The sequence below is a fragment of the Populus nigra genome, chromosome 3 (assembly GCF_951802175.1).
Source record: "Populus nigra chromosome 3, ddPopNigr1.1, whole genome shotgun sequence".
NCBI classification, from domain to species: Eukaryota; Viridiplantae; Streptophyta; class Magnoliopsida; order Malpighiales; family Salicaceae; genus Populus; species Populus nigra.
The window spans coordinates 18,944,915-18,961,642 of NC_084854.1; the positions used below are offsets into that span (position 1 = coordinate 18,944,915).

Here is a 16,728-nt window from a genome sequence, read left to right on the forward strand (position 1 = left end):
CAACAGTTAAAACGACATCATATCTAACTCGCTCTCTCAAGCAAAGTCCAGTATGCCTCCCAAAACCTATTAGTCCTCTCCTTCATCTCCTCTCTCGTCATTAACGATCTTCCCTTATAAAAAAACTACAATACCAGGCCCTATATTATTTGTATTGATGCACCGAATCACAACTTCCCTCAACGACATGGACGGTCTCTTATTCGACCGGGTAACCCAACTTACCCCTTCTACCCTCACCAACGATAACACTCTCTAAAACCCAAATTCCGACCTATTAGCCATAATTACCTTCATATTTTGCCCTGATTTCCCTCTTTTCTTCTATGACTCACTCAGCCAAGTTGACTTCGCCACTCTTCATTGATTCCTCTCCTCAACAACAACAACTAACAAAAATAATACTAGTAGCAATAGTAATTTTCTCAATTGGTTTTCCATGAGAAAAAAATCCCTAATTCACCCTTCGATGAGGGAATTCTGTGTTTCACAATCTTTAAAGATGACGGCGAATGATGAAAAGGATTTGAATTCGTGCGTGTTTTTGTTATTTACTACGCTAGCACAAGATGACTTGGTGTATCATATGCAGGAGTATTGGGCGTATCAATTTTGGATAAATTCAAGATGTTTTGAGCCCAATTATGATTGAGATTGATAATATTAAGCTGGATTTTATTGCAGCTCAACATTCTTGGGGCAAAGGAAGAATTAGGGAATTAGGGCTAGTAAGGCTTGAATAAAATGATTGTTAGTTGTTTTTAAATAGGATGTCTTGAAACATAATGTTTGGTTAATGTTGGGAGTTAAGAAATTGCATTATTTTATTTTTGTTAATAGAAACAATATCAATAGGCTACATGGTCACTATTAACTTTAGTAGCAACTCCAGCTGAGAGTTTGTTAACTAATTGTTAGTCTTTTTAGCTATATCTATTACAAACATTCTAAAATAAAGGGTATGAAAAAATAATTTAGCAATTGCAGGAATCTCTCTCTCTCTCTCTCTCTCTCTCTCTCTCTTCCTTTTTATTTTTCTTCTTCTTTCTTTTCTCTCTCAACGTGGTGAAGGTTTACTCATATTCTTTTGCTAGTAATACCTTTTGATCTATCAATTGCTCCCAGTTACTTGGATTCATTCCAAGTAGGAATGATCTTAATTAAGCTCGCTCCAAGTGGTATCAGAGCTTTTTTTGCTTTTCAAAATTGAGTAATGAGGCCTGACACTCAATCCCAAAACATTAAGAGACTAAAGGATTCCTTTAAATCTATTAAAAAGTAACAAGCACATAAACATAAATTGATGATGCAGCTGCTGAAATCTTACAATAGAAAACTAGAGGACACTAGGTCATCACATGAAGCTCGATTTATATAGTTAAGAAACCTTATCAATAGGTTAGCTTGTTAGAAAACCTCTCTTCTACAGACCCTAAAAAAATCCACAATTACATCTAACACTACCAAAGACAAATAAGTTTTCTAGGAGGTCAACTCTGGTGCCAAGACTTATTAGACATATGAAAGAGAGTATAGTTACCACAAGCTACACAAACCGATACAAGATTTTCCAGGGTTTGAAGGAGAAGATGCACACAAATAGCTTTATAAGTGCAATCAATTCTTTGAAATGGAAGAGATAAAGGAGTCTGGGAAGTTGAAATTAACATTGTATTACTTGGATGGTATAGCCTTATACTAGCACTAAAATCTGAAAAAAAAAAAGTAATAGCAATCATGAGATAACTTGAAATGATTATGTGGAGACATTATGTGCTAGGTTTGATTGTCAGAAAGAATTGTTATAAGAGTTAATGGATATGAGGCAAATGATAAGTTTAGAGTCTTATATACAAAACTTTGATATACTATAGAATAAAGCTGAAATTTCTAAGAAACAAGCATTATTATTCTTTGTAGGTGGGCTGGAAATTAAGATAAAAAAAACCTAGTCAAAATGTTTAAGCCAGAAACCCTTGAGCAAGCTTACAATATATCTAGACTACAAACAAATACTTTCTTCTCTACTCAATCTTAAAATTAACTTAACAACATAAAAATAAACTCCCCTCAATCTAACTATAGAAACCTTCCAACATCTACATACAATACTCCAAAACACCCATAAAGTGGGCATATTACCTCCTCTCAATATAAATTATACTATCAATCCTTATGTGAAACCTATTAGGCCATCGAGAAATATAGAATGGAAAGATAAAAAGGCAAAAAGTCTATGTTTCTAGTGTGATGAATGATTTGTCCTTGGCTATAAATGCAGGAACAAAAGACTATATTCCATTTACCTTATTGATAGAGGTGATAATAAAAGAATATAACCAAACATTAAAGTAGTTACTCCCCACATATCCATCAATGCTTTGGAAGGGACTGCTAGTTTTCATACCCTGAAGGTCACAGGTAAAGTAGACAAACATCTTATTTTTATCATGGTTGATTCTAGAAGCACAAAGAACTTTATCAATTCAAGAATTTTTTATAGGTTGAAATGTAGTTTAGTAACTATTAGACCATTATTAGTTAAGGCAGCCAATAAGGGGACCATAATTTGCACAACAATGTGCAAGAATTTTAAACGGAGAATACGGGATAATTCATCCTAGTACTACCCTTTTACATCACTTGTGGTCCTAATCAATAATAAAGACATCTCGTGGAGACTATGTATGGATTACAGAGCTCTCAACAAACTAACAATCAAGGACAAGTTTTCAATACCTTTGATTGATGAACCACTGGAAGAATTGGTGGGAACTAAGTTGTTCTTCAAGATTGATCTTAGATGTGGCTATCACTGGATAAAAATGGCTTTTGAAGATGTATTCAAAAGAGCTTTAGGACTTACAATGATTATTATAAGTTTTTAGTCATGTTTTTTGGGCTGACTAGTTCCCCAACTACATTTTAAAGTTTGATGAATGACTTATTCATACCTCATCTTAGAAGACTTTTGTTGGTTTTATTTAATGACATCTTGATTTACAGCAAATCAAGGGCTGAGATTTAGAACATATAAAAACAGTGCTAAAAGTGCTAAGAACACATGAGTTGGTGGCTAAAAAAATAAATGTATATTTGGTAATGACAAAGTGGAATACTTGGGGCGCATCATTACCAAAAAGAAAATCTCTACAAATCCATGAAAGATTAAAGTAATGTTAAAATGGCCAATACCAAAGACTATCAAGCAGTTAAAAGGCTTCTTGGGCCATACTAGTTACTATAAAAAGTTTGTTAAGGGGTATGAATCTATTTGCCAACCTCTGACTCAATTGCTAAGAAAGGAAATTTTTTAATGAAATTCAGAAGTAAAAGAAGCTTTTAATCTGTTGAAAGTAACAATGACTAAACCTTTTATTCTTGTTCTACCAGACTTTAAAAAGGAGTTTGTGATTGAGATAAATGCTTATAGGGTAGGAATAGGTGTTGTACTAATATAGAAAGGTCACCGTCTAACTTATATTATCAAGTTTTTATGGCAAATACAACAAGCTTTGTCGACTCTTAAGAGGAAAATGTTAGTTATTTTATATATAGTATCTAAGTAGAGACACTACTTGTGGGGTATAAAGTTCAAAATTTATATTGATCATGTTAGTCTCAAATATCTCCTGAAACAGAAGATATCCTACCCTTCTCAACACCTATAGTTAGCTATATGGTTAGCTACTTTGTTGGGTTTTGATTATGAAATTGAATATCAAAAGGGAAAGGAAAAGGTGGCTACAAATGCTTTATCTAGAACTGCTAGTTATGAACTATTTTTTATAGAAGTGTTTACTATTTTTACAAGCATTATAAGGGAGATACAAAAGTCATAAGAATATGATGAAGCTGTGTAGAGCATCATAAAAGATATACAAAAAAATCTTAGTTCTCACCTTCACTATAATTAGGTGAAACAACATTTGAACAAGAAATGAAATATTGTTGTAGGTCATAATCCTGAATTGAGAAGAAGGCTTATCTCAATATACCATGACACTGCATTAAGGAGACACTTTGGTATTAGAGTAACTATTAAAAGGGTGCGAGAGTTATTCTACTAAAAAGGGTTGCAAAGACAAGGCAATACATAAGGGAATGTTTGGTCTGCCAGAAAAACAAATTAGAAAATATCCTACCACCAGGTCTACTACAACCATTGTCAATCCCTCAAGCTCTTTTCACTGATATCAACATGAACTTCATAGAAGGTTTATCAAAATCAAATGGCAAAGAGATTATTATTGTGGTTGTGGACATGCTCAACAAACACTCTCATTTTATGGTTTTTTCTCACTCATATTATGCCACTACAATATTAATTACATTCATGGACCATATCTACAAGCTACATGGTCTTCCTATAACAACAATAGGTGATAAAGATATTGTATTCCTAAGTCATTTTTGGAAAATATCTTTACCTATCAAGGAATAAAATTACACTATTTTATAACTTATCATCCACACTATTTTATAGCTTATCATCCATAGACTGATAAGAATATTTAGAGAACTATTTGAGGTGTGTAATTGGAAGCAACCCAAGTTAGTGGTCAAAGTGGTTACCCTAGTAGAATGATGGTAAAAGACAAACTATCACACTTTTAGAAAGCTCACTCCTTATAAAGTTTTTATACGGCTTGGCACCACCCATACATATTCTTTATTTTTATAAGGATTGCAATGTTTAAGCAATGGACACATTGCTAACTACGACGGAAAACATGTATTATTTACTCAAGAAGAACCTCAGGGCAGCACAACATAAAATGAAACAACTAGCCAACAAAAAGAGGAGTGAAAGAGAATTCAATGTGGGTGATTGGTTGTATTTATAGTTACAACCATACTAGCAGAAATCTATAGCTTTCAGGGTTTCACACAAGCTATTTGTTAAGTTTTATGGACCATACAAGGTTATTGAATGAATTGGAATAGTAGCTTACAAATTGGATTTGCCCTCATCTGCCTGAAAGCATGTTGTTTTTCATGTTTCTCAACTCAAGCAATATCATAAAAATAAAAGGGTGTCCGGGGATTTACCTGTCATGAAGCGTATAGAAGAATAATTTGGCAATTACAGGAATCTCTCTCTCATTCTTCCTCCTCCTCCTTTCTCTCAACGTGGTGAAGGTTTACTCACATTCTTTTGCTAGCATTACCTTTTGATCTATCAATTCCTCTTAGTTACTTAGACTCATTACAAGTAGGAATGATCTTAATTAATTTCGTTCCAGATCTTAAAGGGAATTATGGGTGTTTGAGGACAAATTTACCGTTTCTGAAGTTGAGAGGTGTTTCAACGATGAAGGAGGATAAGAATGATGTGATAAAGTAGAGGGATCAAAAGGAGTTGGACGTGGTTATCCAAGGGATTGGTGTTGGGGATTTTGGGAAGTTGATGATGAGATCATAGACGGCCAATAATAATACAATGGGGTTAGAAGATTTTTATGACAAAATGTTGGTTAAGCGTACAGTTTGGCTAGCCAAGTTGACAAAAGTAATGCTAAGGTCTTGGAGATGTTATGAATTCGCATTGTATTTCTGTACTTTCAGATTTCTTTTTTTTTTAAAACTCTGCCTTAGCTGCTAGATATATTCATCCTGGATGGTTTCGTATAGCCTTAATATGTATTTGCTTTCATCTTTTCGCAGGAAAATCGTAATACGAAACTGAGTTACTGAGGTACAAAGTTGCCAGCCCTGCACCTGAATAACTGCTTCAGTGCAGCTTGTGTTTTTTTATATGGTGTCAGGTAACTTGTTTTCTTTTACCGAGGTTTTTCTTTTCCCTTTTTTGCTTAAAGAAAAAGGAAAAAACAGTTGCTCTTTTTTCAGAAAATAGAGTTATATCCAGTCCTGCTGCAATGATAATAAGTGGTGGGTTATAAGAGTTGTAAATTGAATCTTGTGTCAGTGTGAAATTGGATAGAGAACGAGCATAAATTCTTTCATATTTGTAAAAGTTGATCCACTAAGTTTTTCCTGTTGTTTCGTGGGGATCTTTGTGAACAGGAAGGCGCCCAATCTGTAGTCGTTGCTTGGAAGATCCGGTTATCAAGAAATTAGGATTGATGGTTCCTGTTGTTGTATATTTGGGTGCGAGATCAAGATGCCCGATTATCAGAGAACCAGCGTATGATACTGACAATTGCTTGACGGTGAATTTCAGAATGGCTAGCCATTCCCTCTCGTGGGTTTTGGCTACACTTTCGATGCATTAAAATCATTTGCTTTGTAGCAGCTTGAATTTTATTGAACTGGGAGAGAACTGAGGACTTGATTGTTCTTTTAGAAAAGAAATGAAATCAAATGGATATGGTGCTTTGATCTCTGTTTATTGTGATTATTGCTGCTCAGCAGCTGACACCGTCCGAATGTAGTAGAGAAGGTACTTTAGCGGCCCCCAATAAAGAGGAAGAAATTACACTGATGTGGCATAGGAACTTTCCAAGAACCTTATTAGTCATGACAAGGAAAGTAGAAAACTTTTACCTTTTCTTTTTCTTTTTCTTTTTGATACTGAAAATAGCACCAGTACGATTACGAAGGTTAGAAAATACTGTAATGTTATTTTTTAAAATATTTTTTTATTTAAAAATATATTAAAATAATATTTTTTTTATTTTTAAAAAATTATTTTTGACAAAAAATAAATTAAAAATATAAAAACATAATTTAAAAAAAAATATTTAAATAAAAAAAAGTTTCAACACGTTCATAAATTATTACTAAAATTGATTTTTTTTTTTATTGAACTAAGTTAAGAAAAAGTATTTGAAATGATGGTTTTTAAAGTGTTTTTTACTTAAAAATATATTAAAATAATATTTTTTTTATTTTTAAAAAATTATTTTTAATATCAACCTATTAAAACGATCTCAAAATATTAAAAATATTAATTTAAAATAAAAAAAATATTAAAAATATTTAAAAATATTTTTGAACACAAAAACAAATAAGCTAAAGTCCCTAAAAATGACGTGTCTCGTGTAATAAGATGTTGCCGCGTTTATTGGCGCCCAAGTTAGCCACGACCGGATCTGACACGACCACGTCAACAAAGCATCATTTATCTTGGGACTATAAAAGCGGAATCGCAAGCAAATCCAGTCTCTTCTGAAAAGTTGGCAAATCTGATTAGTCGTAGGCTATCGCTTCCTTTGCATCCAAGGCAAGTCCAGTGAATAACCAGGAAAGTTGCTGGAAGAGAAACCACCAGAAACATTGAGCAACAAAGCCCCACACTAGAAAACAAGCACAGACTAATCCTAAAACCATAGATAAACCCCAGCTAGGAAAAAAGAATAGACGAAGAGAGACCTTTGAAGGAGTTAAAAGAATTAGAAAGGAAGATATCAATCAAGCGCACACAAGGAAGCACTTCGACTGCACAAAAAGGACAAGTTACTTTTAGTGAGTTGGTGCTATCTTTTAATCTTCAGACACCTTGGCTTTTTTTTTAGGGGTTACTAACTTTTTTTCTTACCACGTTACATATTTCAATAATTGAAGGACTGGATTTTCTTGAGACTTTTACGAGCAACACTGGAATTTGTTCTCGTAAACCTTTTCGCTTTATGGGCTTAGAACAAGCTTGAAGATCTTTAATGAGTATTGACATGGAGGATTCTTTGAGACAGAGTTCTTTGCTAGGGTTTAGCAGCAAGGACAGGAAGAGAAGGCGGAATGGTTGTGAATCAATAGAAGATACACTTGCAAGGTGGAAGAAACACAACAAACTTCAAGTAAGCAAGGTTCCAGGGAAGGGTTCAAAGAAGGGTTGTATGAAAGGAAAAGGTGGCCCGGAGAATATGAACTGCAGATACAGGGGTGTTAGACAGAGAACTTGGGGCAAGTGGGTTGCTGAAATCAGAGAACCTGTCAAGAAATGCAGTTTAATGAACAAACAAGGAAGTAGACTCTGGCTTGGTACATTTTCTACTGCTATTGAAGCTGCTTGTGCTTATGATTATGCTGCAAAGCTTATGTATGGTCCTAATGCCATACTCAATTTCCCTGACTACCCAGTTGAATCTGGGAATCACCTGGATAATATGTCGTCTTCGATTACTGCAACTGAGACATCGTCAACTGAATCTAGGACAGCATTGGATAGCTACGAGGATAATAAGGTTAACAAATTAAAGATTAATCATTGTGGGTCTAGAGAAGGAAATAACCAATCAGGCTTTTCTAGGATATGTGCTGTCGACGAATCAGAAGAGGAAGTTGAGAAACTCAGGGTGGCGGAGAGCAGTGCAATGGAGTTGAAAGCTGTGGAATGGAATTTAACAGATGATTGGAAATCGTCTCATCATATTGAAGCTGAAGCACCTGTATTGAGGGAAGAAATAGATGGAGGAATTTTGAGATCTTGGGGCTGTTACGGTATCAATAACAGATATGGATTCTTGCAGAATGAGACTGAAAATGTAGAACATAAGAAATTGAAGAATGAGGTTGTGGAATCTAGCATGAGCAACAGACTCAATGAGTGCGTAGATTCGGACTATGATATGAGAACTGGTCATAAACCTATCTATGATGTTGAGAAGCCATTAATGAGGGAAGCAGCAGCAGGGGAAGAGTTTTCAGGCTTGAAATTCAGCAACTATAATCCCTTTGAGACCACGCATGATCACATGAACCCGGGTTTATGCAATCAAGAAATTGATATCAAGCCTTTTATCCAAGATATTTCTGACAATTCTGTGTTAAAAGGAGGGGGGGATTATGGTTATGATCCCGCGAAGGTTGGTTCTGCAAGCCACCTACAGAGTAGAAGGCCATCAGGACTGTCCTGCCAGTTGCAGACCCCATCAACCAATCTACCAGGGAGCTTGAGTTACTTTCAGGAGGCAGATATAGGCCTGGGTTGGAATTTTGATCTATCACAGCAGGACTTCAACGGGGGCTTAGGTGGAGAGCCAGGCCTGCTTGATCAGTGGTACCCTGAATTACAATTCTAGTAATATTTGTAGGTGTAAATCTGATTATCAATAAAACAAGATGCTTTGGTATCTAGCGATGAGTTCCATTGCCGTTGTCCTTTTTTATTCTTTGCGTAATATATAGGTCTCCCTTTTTATGTCTGCAGTAGAAAGATCTCTAGCAATTCAATCACTTTCAACTCACAACAAAAGATTTCATCGGATTCCTTAATTAATTTTGAGGTTGTGCCAGAATATGCCTCCAAATTGTACTTTCTGAATGTACAGATTCGGCACTTCATATGCATGTCATTCTATAGAATATGTAGTTCCATCGACAAGGGGGTGCGCAATCTATATGCTGAGAATCACTCTCCAGATATTGACAGAGAGAAATTCTTCCAAAATTGGGGCGACAGTCTGTCCCAAAAAATAACCATCCTCCAGGTAGAATACAAGCTTATACGGAGAGAGGGCAGTTACCAATTTACATTTTCTCGCAGCAAGGGAATTACATGAAATCATATAGAGGAAAAGACTGGAAGGAAAAACATTTGGCCCTTGAACTCCGAGCTGCAATTTTGCGTGTACTTGTTCTAGCTCTCGAGTTCTAATGTCAGCCACTGTCGTAAGCCAGTAATAATCGACCCTTTAACAGCCACTTTCACCAATCTAGATAGCTTTGATGATAGATTCAGTTTCGAGTACCATGAGGACAGTTCACGTTGGTGAACTGTAAAATAAATAAGTGGTTGTGCCTCTATTTGGCGGCGGCGGCACCTCAAAACTCAAATAACCTCTCTTTGTAGTAGGAAGAAGGAAATATAGACAGTTCACGTTGCTTTTTTTTGTTGTTGCAGTGTTGCTGCTTTTGTTGAGCTTCCTTGTCTAGGCTTCGCAAGGGCGTCAAACTGTTTTCTCCAAAAGGGCTTTTGGAGACCACTAACCTTAGTGGGTTTAGCCCACTACAACTTTGTCTGTTTGGGCTTTTGCTTTAGGCTCATTTGAGGGGCTCTAGATCTATCAAATCGTTGCACGTCACTTTTTATTAGGGATTTAAGCATTGGATATAAATTGAGCCATAGCTCCTCATATACAAAGTAATCAACTCATGAAAAAAGTGGAATTCTATGGTTCTGATTTTTCAAAAGGGAATTCTATGGTTCTGATTTTATACTAACATTATTAAAATTATTAGGGTGTCTATAGTGTTAATAATTGTTATTTTTTAAAATATTTTTTTCTCAAAAACTATATATTTATTATTTTAAAAAATTTATTTTTATTATCAGGACACCAAACAATTTAAAAATTAATAATATAAACAAATATAAAATATAAAATAAAATAATTTTAAAGAAAGAGCCTCCATTTAGGCCCCAGCTTGTAAAATCTCAAAAAGACCCTACATAAAAAAGAGAAAGGGCAAACCTCAAAAATAGAGATAAAATATATAATCGAGAGCAAAACTGATATTACCTCAATAATTGGAAGGTATATTTGAGGTTCGCTCAATTAAAAAAAAAAAAACAACCAAACAGATCTCTAACTCTGAAAACGTCGGGGAGAGTTGTTTCAAGTACAAAAAGAACAGGTGAAAAAGAACAGGTGAAAAATGGTCCGAGTACGAGCAGAATAGGCGAAAAAAGGTGAAATATTGGAAATCTCCCGGCCCCTACAACTGATATTGTCTCCTCTATTGTCTTTGCTAAAGCTTTATTTCCATTCAGCTTCGTGAAATAATTGTGACTCTTCATAAATATCATGTCACGATCCCATTGCCTGTGGCAACCTGCGATTATTCGCATGATGAAGATAATTTCAACCATAAACAAACGATAGAATTGATGAATACCTAAATCTTGTTCTTACACAACTAGAACAAGAAATGCTCCTAGCCCCCATTGCCTGGGGTTGAGCAAGACAATGTGGTATCTCCGAGGAAAAGATACCTAGTTCTTGTGCTACTTTAAGCGTCTCGTTCCAAACGTAAATGATGTTATATCTACGAGGAAAATCTTTCAGATTGTTAGCTCCTCGTTGTCTAGGCAATACAACTGGTATCTCTTCAGCAATTTTCGTTTAATTTGACTATTTACAATTGAATTTAAGATATTCGTAAGAAGAAAAAATCATGTTAAGTTATTCCATTTACATTCGAACTTGTACGCTTCTATCTGTACTGCCCAGTTCAAGGGGATTTTAGTAAAGGCAATACCTTTATTTTTTTTACCCAAGACACTCAGGAGATCACCTCGAACTTGATGGGGTTGCTCTTTAGACTATGCCCTGGTAACATCATTTTATAATTACTTCACTGTAAATTAATTTCGTGAAGAAAATTAAAATCTAAAAAGATTCTACTATAATATAGGGAACTGGTCTAAAGCTATCAATCACCGGAGATCTTTCAGTGGAAGCAACGGAAGAAGCGTGGAAACACGGTCACCTGGAAAGGGGGCAAAATATCAGAATTAAAGCTGTAAATGAGTGCAGATATTACTTAATTGCACAAACCTTTGCCTTAATTTTTTGATATATAGATATAATTAAAGTAAAGGAAACGACTCGAAAGAACATGACCGAGGGCCGTGACTTACACGAAGATGGGAAGCAGTCAACATCTTCAACTTCATCCTCCCAGACCAAATTTGATAAATGGATAAGCTAGCCCTGCCTTATTTTGTTTCTGTATTATTATTATTACAAACTGTTACTTTTGTTTTGGAGTTTTGTGTTGCTAATATAATCATCGCCATCACAATCACAATCACACAATCGCTATCATAATCCATCCATCCATGTGTAGAGCAAACGATTAACTCCCTACATAACCGTAATTAGCATGTCAAGAAGGAAAAACATTATCAATTTATGTACATAAATAGTTCAATATGGACTATCCATTTAACTTCCATCAATGGCATATTTCTGAATTAAGATCAAGCTATGATGGTTTCCACAGCGTGAGCGCAGAACTCATAATGGCCTTCGAACAGATTAATACTCCACTTATTCAAAGGAAATTCCCCTCAATAACCATGGCAACTACAACAAGAAACATGCGAAATCCGATAGGAAATGAATTTAAAAGCAAACGCTAGTACATACCAGTAACAAATCACCTTCTCAAAAAAGCTGGAATTAATGGCACTTCAAGAACCAACAGAGAGAGGCCAGGAGCTGATAGCAAGAAGAAGCAATGAAACTCAGGATGGATAGCGCCACTGAGAATCAAAAACCACATAAAAAGAGCCCATGATTATCCTTAAGGCGCTATCCCTCCTGAGCTTAACAGATTCTTCCATACTTTTCTATGCATCAAGCCTTGCAGCTATTTAGCTTCAAAGGGACCTAAACCTATGCTCTAGCTGGTAATGGTGGGGAAAGTTCAAAGGAGGGGGAGCTGTATTTATAGCAGAAACTGATAACACAACGTGGGGAAGTGAAGCCACATGTCATTTCTGGAGTCCCATGAGAACTTGCCTAAAAACCCTCATTTTTTGACAAATGACAGTGTCTGTGCAAATTAGAAGGACGGTTTTTCCTTCTCTCTTTTTTTTTTTTTTTTTGTTTTTCCTTTTTTTTTCTTGTTGTTGTTGAATCTCAATGGTTATTTAATGTCTCTGCCGACTACGGTACAGGTATAATGACATATGGGAAGGTTTATGCTGTGTATGTACTGTTGATACTTTTAAGATTTCCTTTTCTTCTTCGGTGAAATACTGTACCCCACTCTTCCTTTGCTTCATGATTACTTCTCCTTTTTAGTTAATCTTCTAGTTAATGATTACCATCGTACATAATATAGTGTTAATCACTTAAATTTTCAAGAGGCAGGACCATGGTGTGGGAGTTTATAGCTTGCTTAATTATGAATTATCACTGTAGCTACCTCCTTGTTGGCGCAATTAGGTCATTTTTCTCACTTCTCTTTCTCCTGCATAAAATAATATTTATGGTCAATCATAATGAAAGCAACTGTGGTTCCAATTTCAATGCTTTTTTTTTTAACGCCCAGAAGTAGCAGAAACAGAGAACGAACTTTCATATCTCTTAGCATGATTCTTTCTTCATGGAGTAAGGCTCAAACAACTTAAAGGTGGTGCTATCTTCTCTTGATTTTTTGAGTTCGGATTGAGAATTAAGATTCTGAAGCCATTTATTTATATCAGATTAACGAGGGGAAATGCTCTTAAAACTTATCTCAATTAAAAAAACAAAATTTACCAATCAAAGCTGCTCAGTCAATCGCTCAGAAAATGTACTTTGTAAGAAGTTTACAGTGAGCTAAAATGAGGAGTCATTCCCAGGTTTTCGTGTGCGTGACGAATGTACTGGAATTGATGGATCGTCCACTAATTGGAAGTGGCGAGGCCTATGGCATATCGACAAATGAAATGAGCGCAGGGTGAAATGTTTTCACCGAAACCTTTCTGAACTCCAAATCATGTTTCGCAACTTTGTTATCGCATCATATCCATGTTTTCATAATAAAAACGAATTCAACCCTGTCTCTCAAATTATTTTATCATTGCCAATCTTATGAATCGCAATATCTTGATAAAATCATCTAGTAGAAAAATTTAAAATTAAAAGATTTGTTTTTGTTGTTATTTTATATTCAAATCCTATAATTGCTAATATGATAGTCATTGGAGGCTTACATGGTCATTAATTTAAATGTCTGTGGAATTAGTCGAGGTATACACAAGTTGATCTGGATATTCACATTAATCAAAATAAAAAATTGCGTTAATAACATAACACCAAGGTATAATATCAAGGCATTCCAATCTAATTATATTTTAATAAAAAAAAATATATAATATTTTTAAATTATTTTGATGTGTTAATATCAAAAATAAATTTTAAAAAATAAAAAATCTCATTATATTTTAATAAAAAATAATATTTTTTAATTGTAGAATAAATTTAAAAATAAAAAATATTAATCTAATAAATTTTCAAATAAAAACAAAATCTACTATAATTTTCAAATAAAACACATAAAGAAAACAGCAATAATGAAAAATTATTGTGCCTGAAAGTACTCTTTCTTCCTAATTGTTTGGTGTCGGCTTAAAAACTTTTTCGTCGATTGGGAAAGTTTGTTCCATGATGATAATTACGTTGACCGAACAGGTTTGGGTTCCCTGTACTTCTTGTCCCCATGATAAACCATGCTTAACCATTGACAATTACCTTACCAAGCTCTGTTTTAAGTAGATCATGACGCATTCCTAATGCAAAGTCTAAAAAGGAAAACACAAGTGGGGAAGAAGAATCTTGCGTTTATTTATGGTCATACATATTCTACCAAGTAAATTTCACCATTAAGGCTCTGCCCCTTCTCTAACCATCAAAACTTCAAAGTAAGTGTGTGTGTCTGTGTCTGTGTGTCTCTCTCCAAGCTCTGTGCTGAGTTATAATCTCTTACATTTATAGCATCTTCGAGATAGTTTTCGTGTATCAAAACAAACTTCTTTCTTAAATTTCTCGAAATTTTCTTTTCGTTATAACCTCTCAAAAATTCAGAAAGGAGGAGGAGGAGGAGCGTGCTTATCATCCAATTTAAGCCTCTAACAATCCTGGATTAAGTTGTAATGTGAAGAAGGTCAACATTTGATATTTGTTTTTATTTTCAAATGTGTTTTTAAAAAATTTAAAATTTTTTTTCTTGTTTTTTTACTTCAAATTAATATTTTTTGGTGTTTTCAAATTATTTTGATGTAATGATATCAAAATTAATCTTTTTTAAAAAATATCATTTTAATATATTTCAAAATAAAAGGTATTTTAAAAATTAATCACAGTCAGAATACCAAACCGGCCAGAACATTTTTCTTTTGTTTTAACAATATATACCCACGTGCTAGCTTCATAACTTGAAATAAACCATTACAAAATTACAAGAATGCACGCAAATACTTCAAGATAAGACTCAAGTTAAGTGTGCAAAACCCCCCCATTGATCACCTGCCTGTCTATATGCTCCATTTTAATTAGCAATCACACCACTCTAGGCTCTAGCTATTGTTAACCTGTTTCATCGGAACTCGGAAGTAGTGGTTCGTTTCATTTCTATGTTTAGTTTTGTAATGTTTAAAATTATAATATAATAAACAATTACCTTGTTACATTATACTTGTTTCATGAAAAAAAGTATGTGTTCATGAACCTAATTAAGAATAATCATGTAGAGATTTAAATGTAAAAAAAAATTCAAATACTAAATTACAATTTAAAACAATATAAAGACCAAAAACTTACAAATAAAGACCAATTTATAAATAAAAATAAAATATAAAGACAAAATATTTATAAAAAAAAATTCAGAGATTAGAACGAAACTTTATACAAAGTCTTCATTACATAACAAAGAATTTTAAAATAATATACCAATCCATCTCATTACATTACTTGGTTAATTACATTACATTATATTATATTAAATATGTTCTATGTGTTTTATCTAATTTACACCCAAGTCATTTTCCAACACCAACAATAATTATTATAATTATAATGAATTGTTCCATAATCTTCTCTCTTTCCTCCATAATAAAATTCAGGTTGGCCATCTTGCTTTTTGTAACTTCAATTTTAGTTTTTATTTTTCTGATTTTTAATTTTTGATTTTGATTTTTTTTATAAAAATTTATTTATTTTCAATTTTATTTTTCAATTCTTATCGAATATTATATTCTCTAATGTAGTTCATATTCTTTGGATTTCTATTTTTTTTCTTTGACTTTTTATAAAAGTTTTAGTGGTTTTCAAATTCATCCTTCAATTGAAATTGATGGTAATATATGTTTTTAATTTGGTTTTTATTATTTTGATTTATAATTTTTTTCTTAGCTTTTTTGTAAAAATTATTGTTCTTTTCAATTTTACCTTTTAATTACAATATTATTATTTTTTCCATGTCAATTTTAATCCACATTCTTTTTAAATGTTTTTTCTTTTTACTAAATTGAATTATTTTTTCAATTTCATCATTCAATTAAATATAAATTTTATTTTTTATTTTGATTTTGATCCTCATTCTTTTAATTTCTATTTTTTAAATCTTTTTGTATAATTGAAATTCTTTTTTCCATTTCATGCTTAAATATTTAATTAATTGAGAATTGAACTTCATAGTTTTTTCATATTGGATGCTTTAGGTTTAATAACTTGGGTCATAGATTTAAAAAGTTAACATGATTTTTTTATAAAAAAAAAAGACTTTATAATTCTTTTTATTTTTTATCGGATTATTTCAATCTCGTAATCTAAGTCGCGAGCTTGGCAAGATATCTTGAATTGGTTTAGCCCTAATTAGCGTAGTTACAACTTTGTCATGACTAGTTTTCACTATCTTTTTTTTTACCCCATTTCAACTCCTAAACATCATTTTTTAAATAAAAAATAGTTGGGCCCCATGGTGAAGCGGGAATTGAGGCTAGTTAAAAAAAAGGAAAGAGAAGGTGATTTCATTGTACTCGTCCTCACAAAACACTATTCACAAGAATAGTGTTTTGATTTTTCTTCCTTTGTTTTATTCATAAATTTTTTTCAATTTCATCATTCAATATTAGACTTTATAAAATTTTTTCAATTTATTTTTTATGAGGTTATTCAAATTTAATGATCTGAACCGCAGGTTTAATAAGTTAACTCGGTTGAATTGATTTTTTTGTCTTTTTTTAATTGATTTTTTTTCTCGATATCATCCTTAGATTGAGAATTAAGTTTCATAATTTGTTTCGGTTTGCTTTCTATGAGGTTATTTCTA

The 16,728-nt window shown here is 33.3% G+C and overlaps 1 protein-coding gene across 1 annotated transcript; it reads left to right on the forward strand.

Moving 5' to 3' along the window:
- Window positions 1-7,152: 7,152 nt before the first annotated feature.
- LOC133689320 (uncharacterized) lies at window positions 7,153-9,039 on the forward strand. Its single transcript, XM_062109136.1, has 2 exons — window positions 7,153-7,428; window positions 7,528-9,039. Exon 2 carries the CDS (start codon window positions 7,623-7,625, stop codon window positions 8,982-8,984), a length of 1,362 nt encoding a protein of 453 aa, XP_061965120.1. The 5' UTR covers window positions 7,153-7,428; window positions 7,528-7,622; the 3' UTR covers window positions 8,985-9,039.
- Window positions 9,040-16,728: the final 7,689 nt, after the last annotated feature.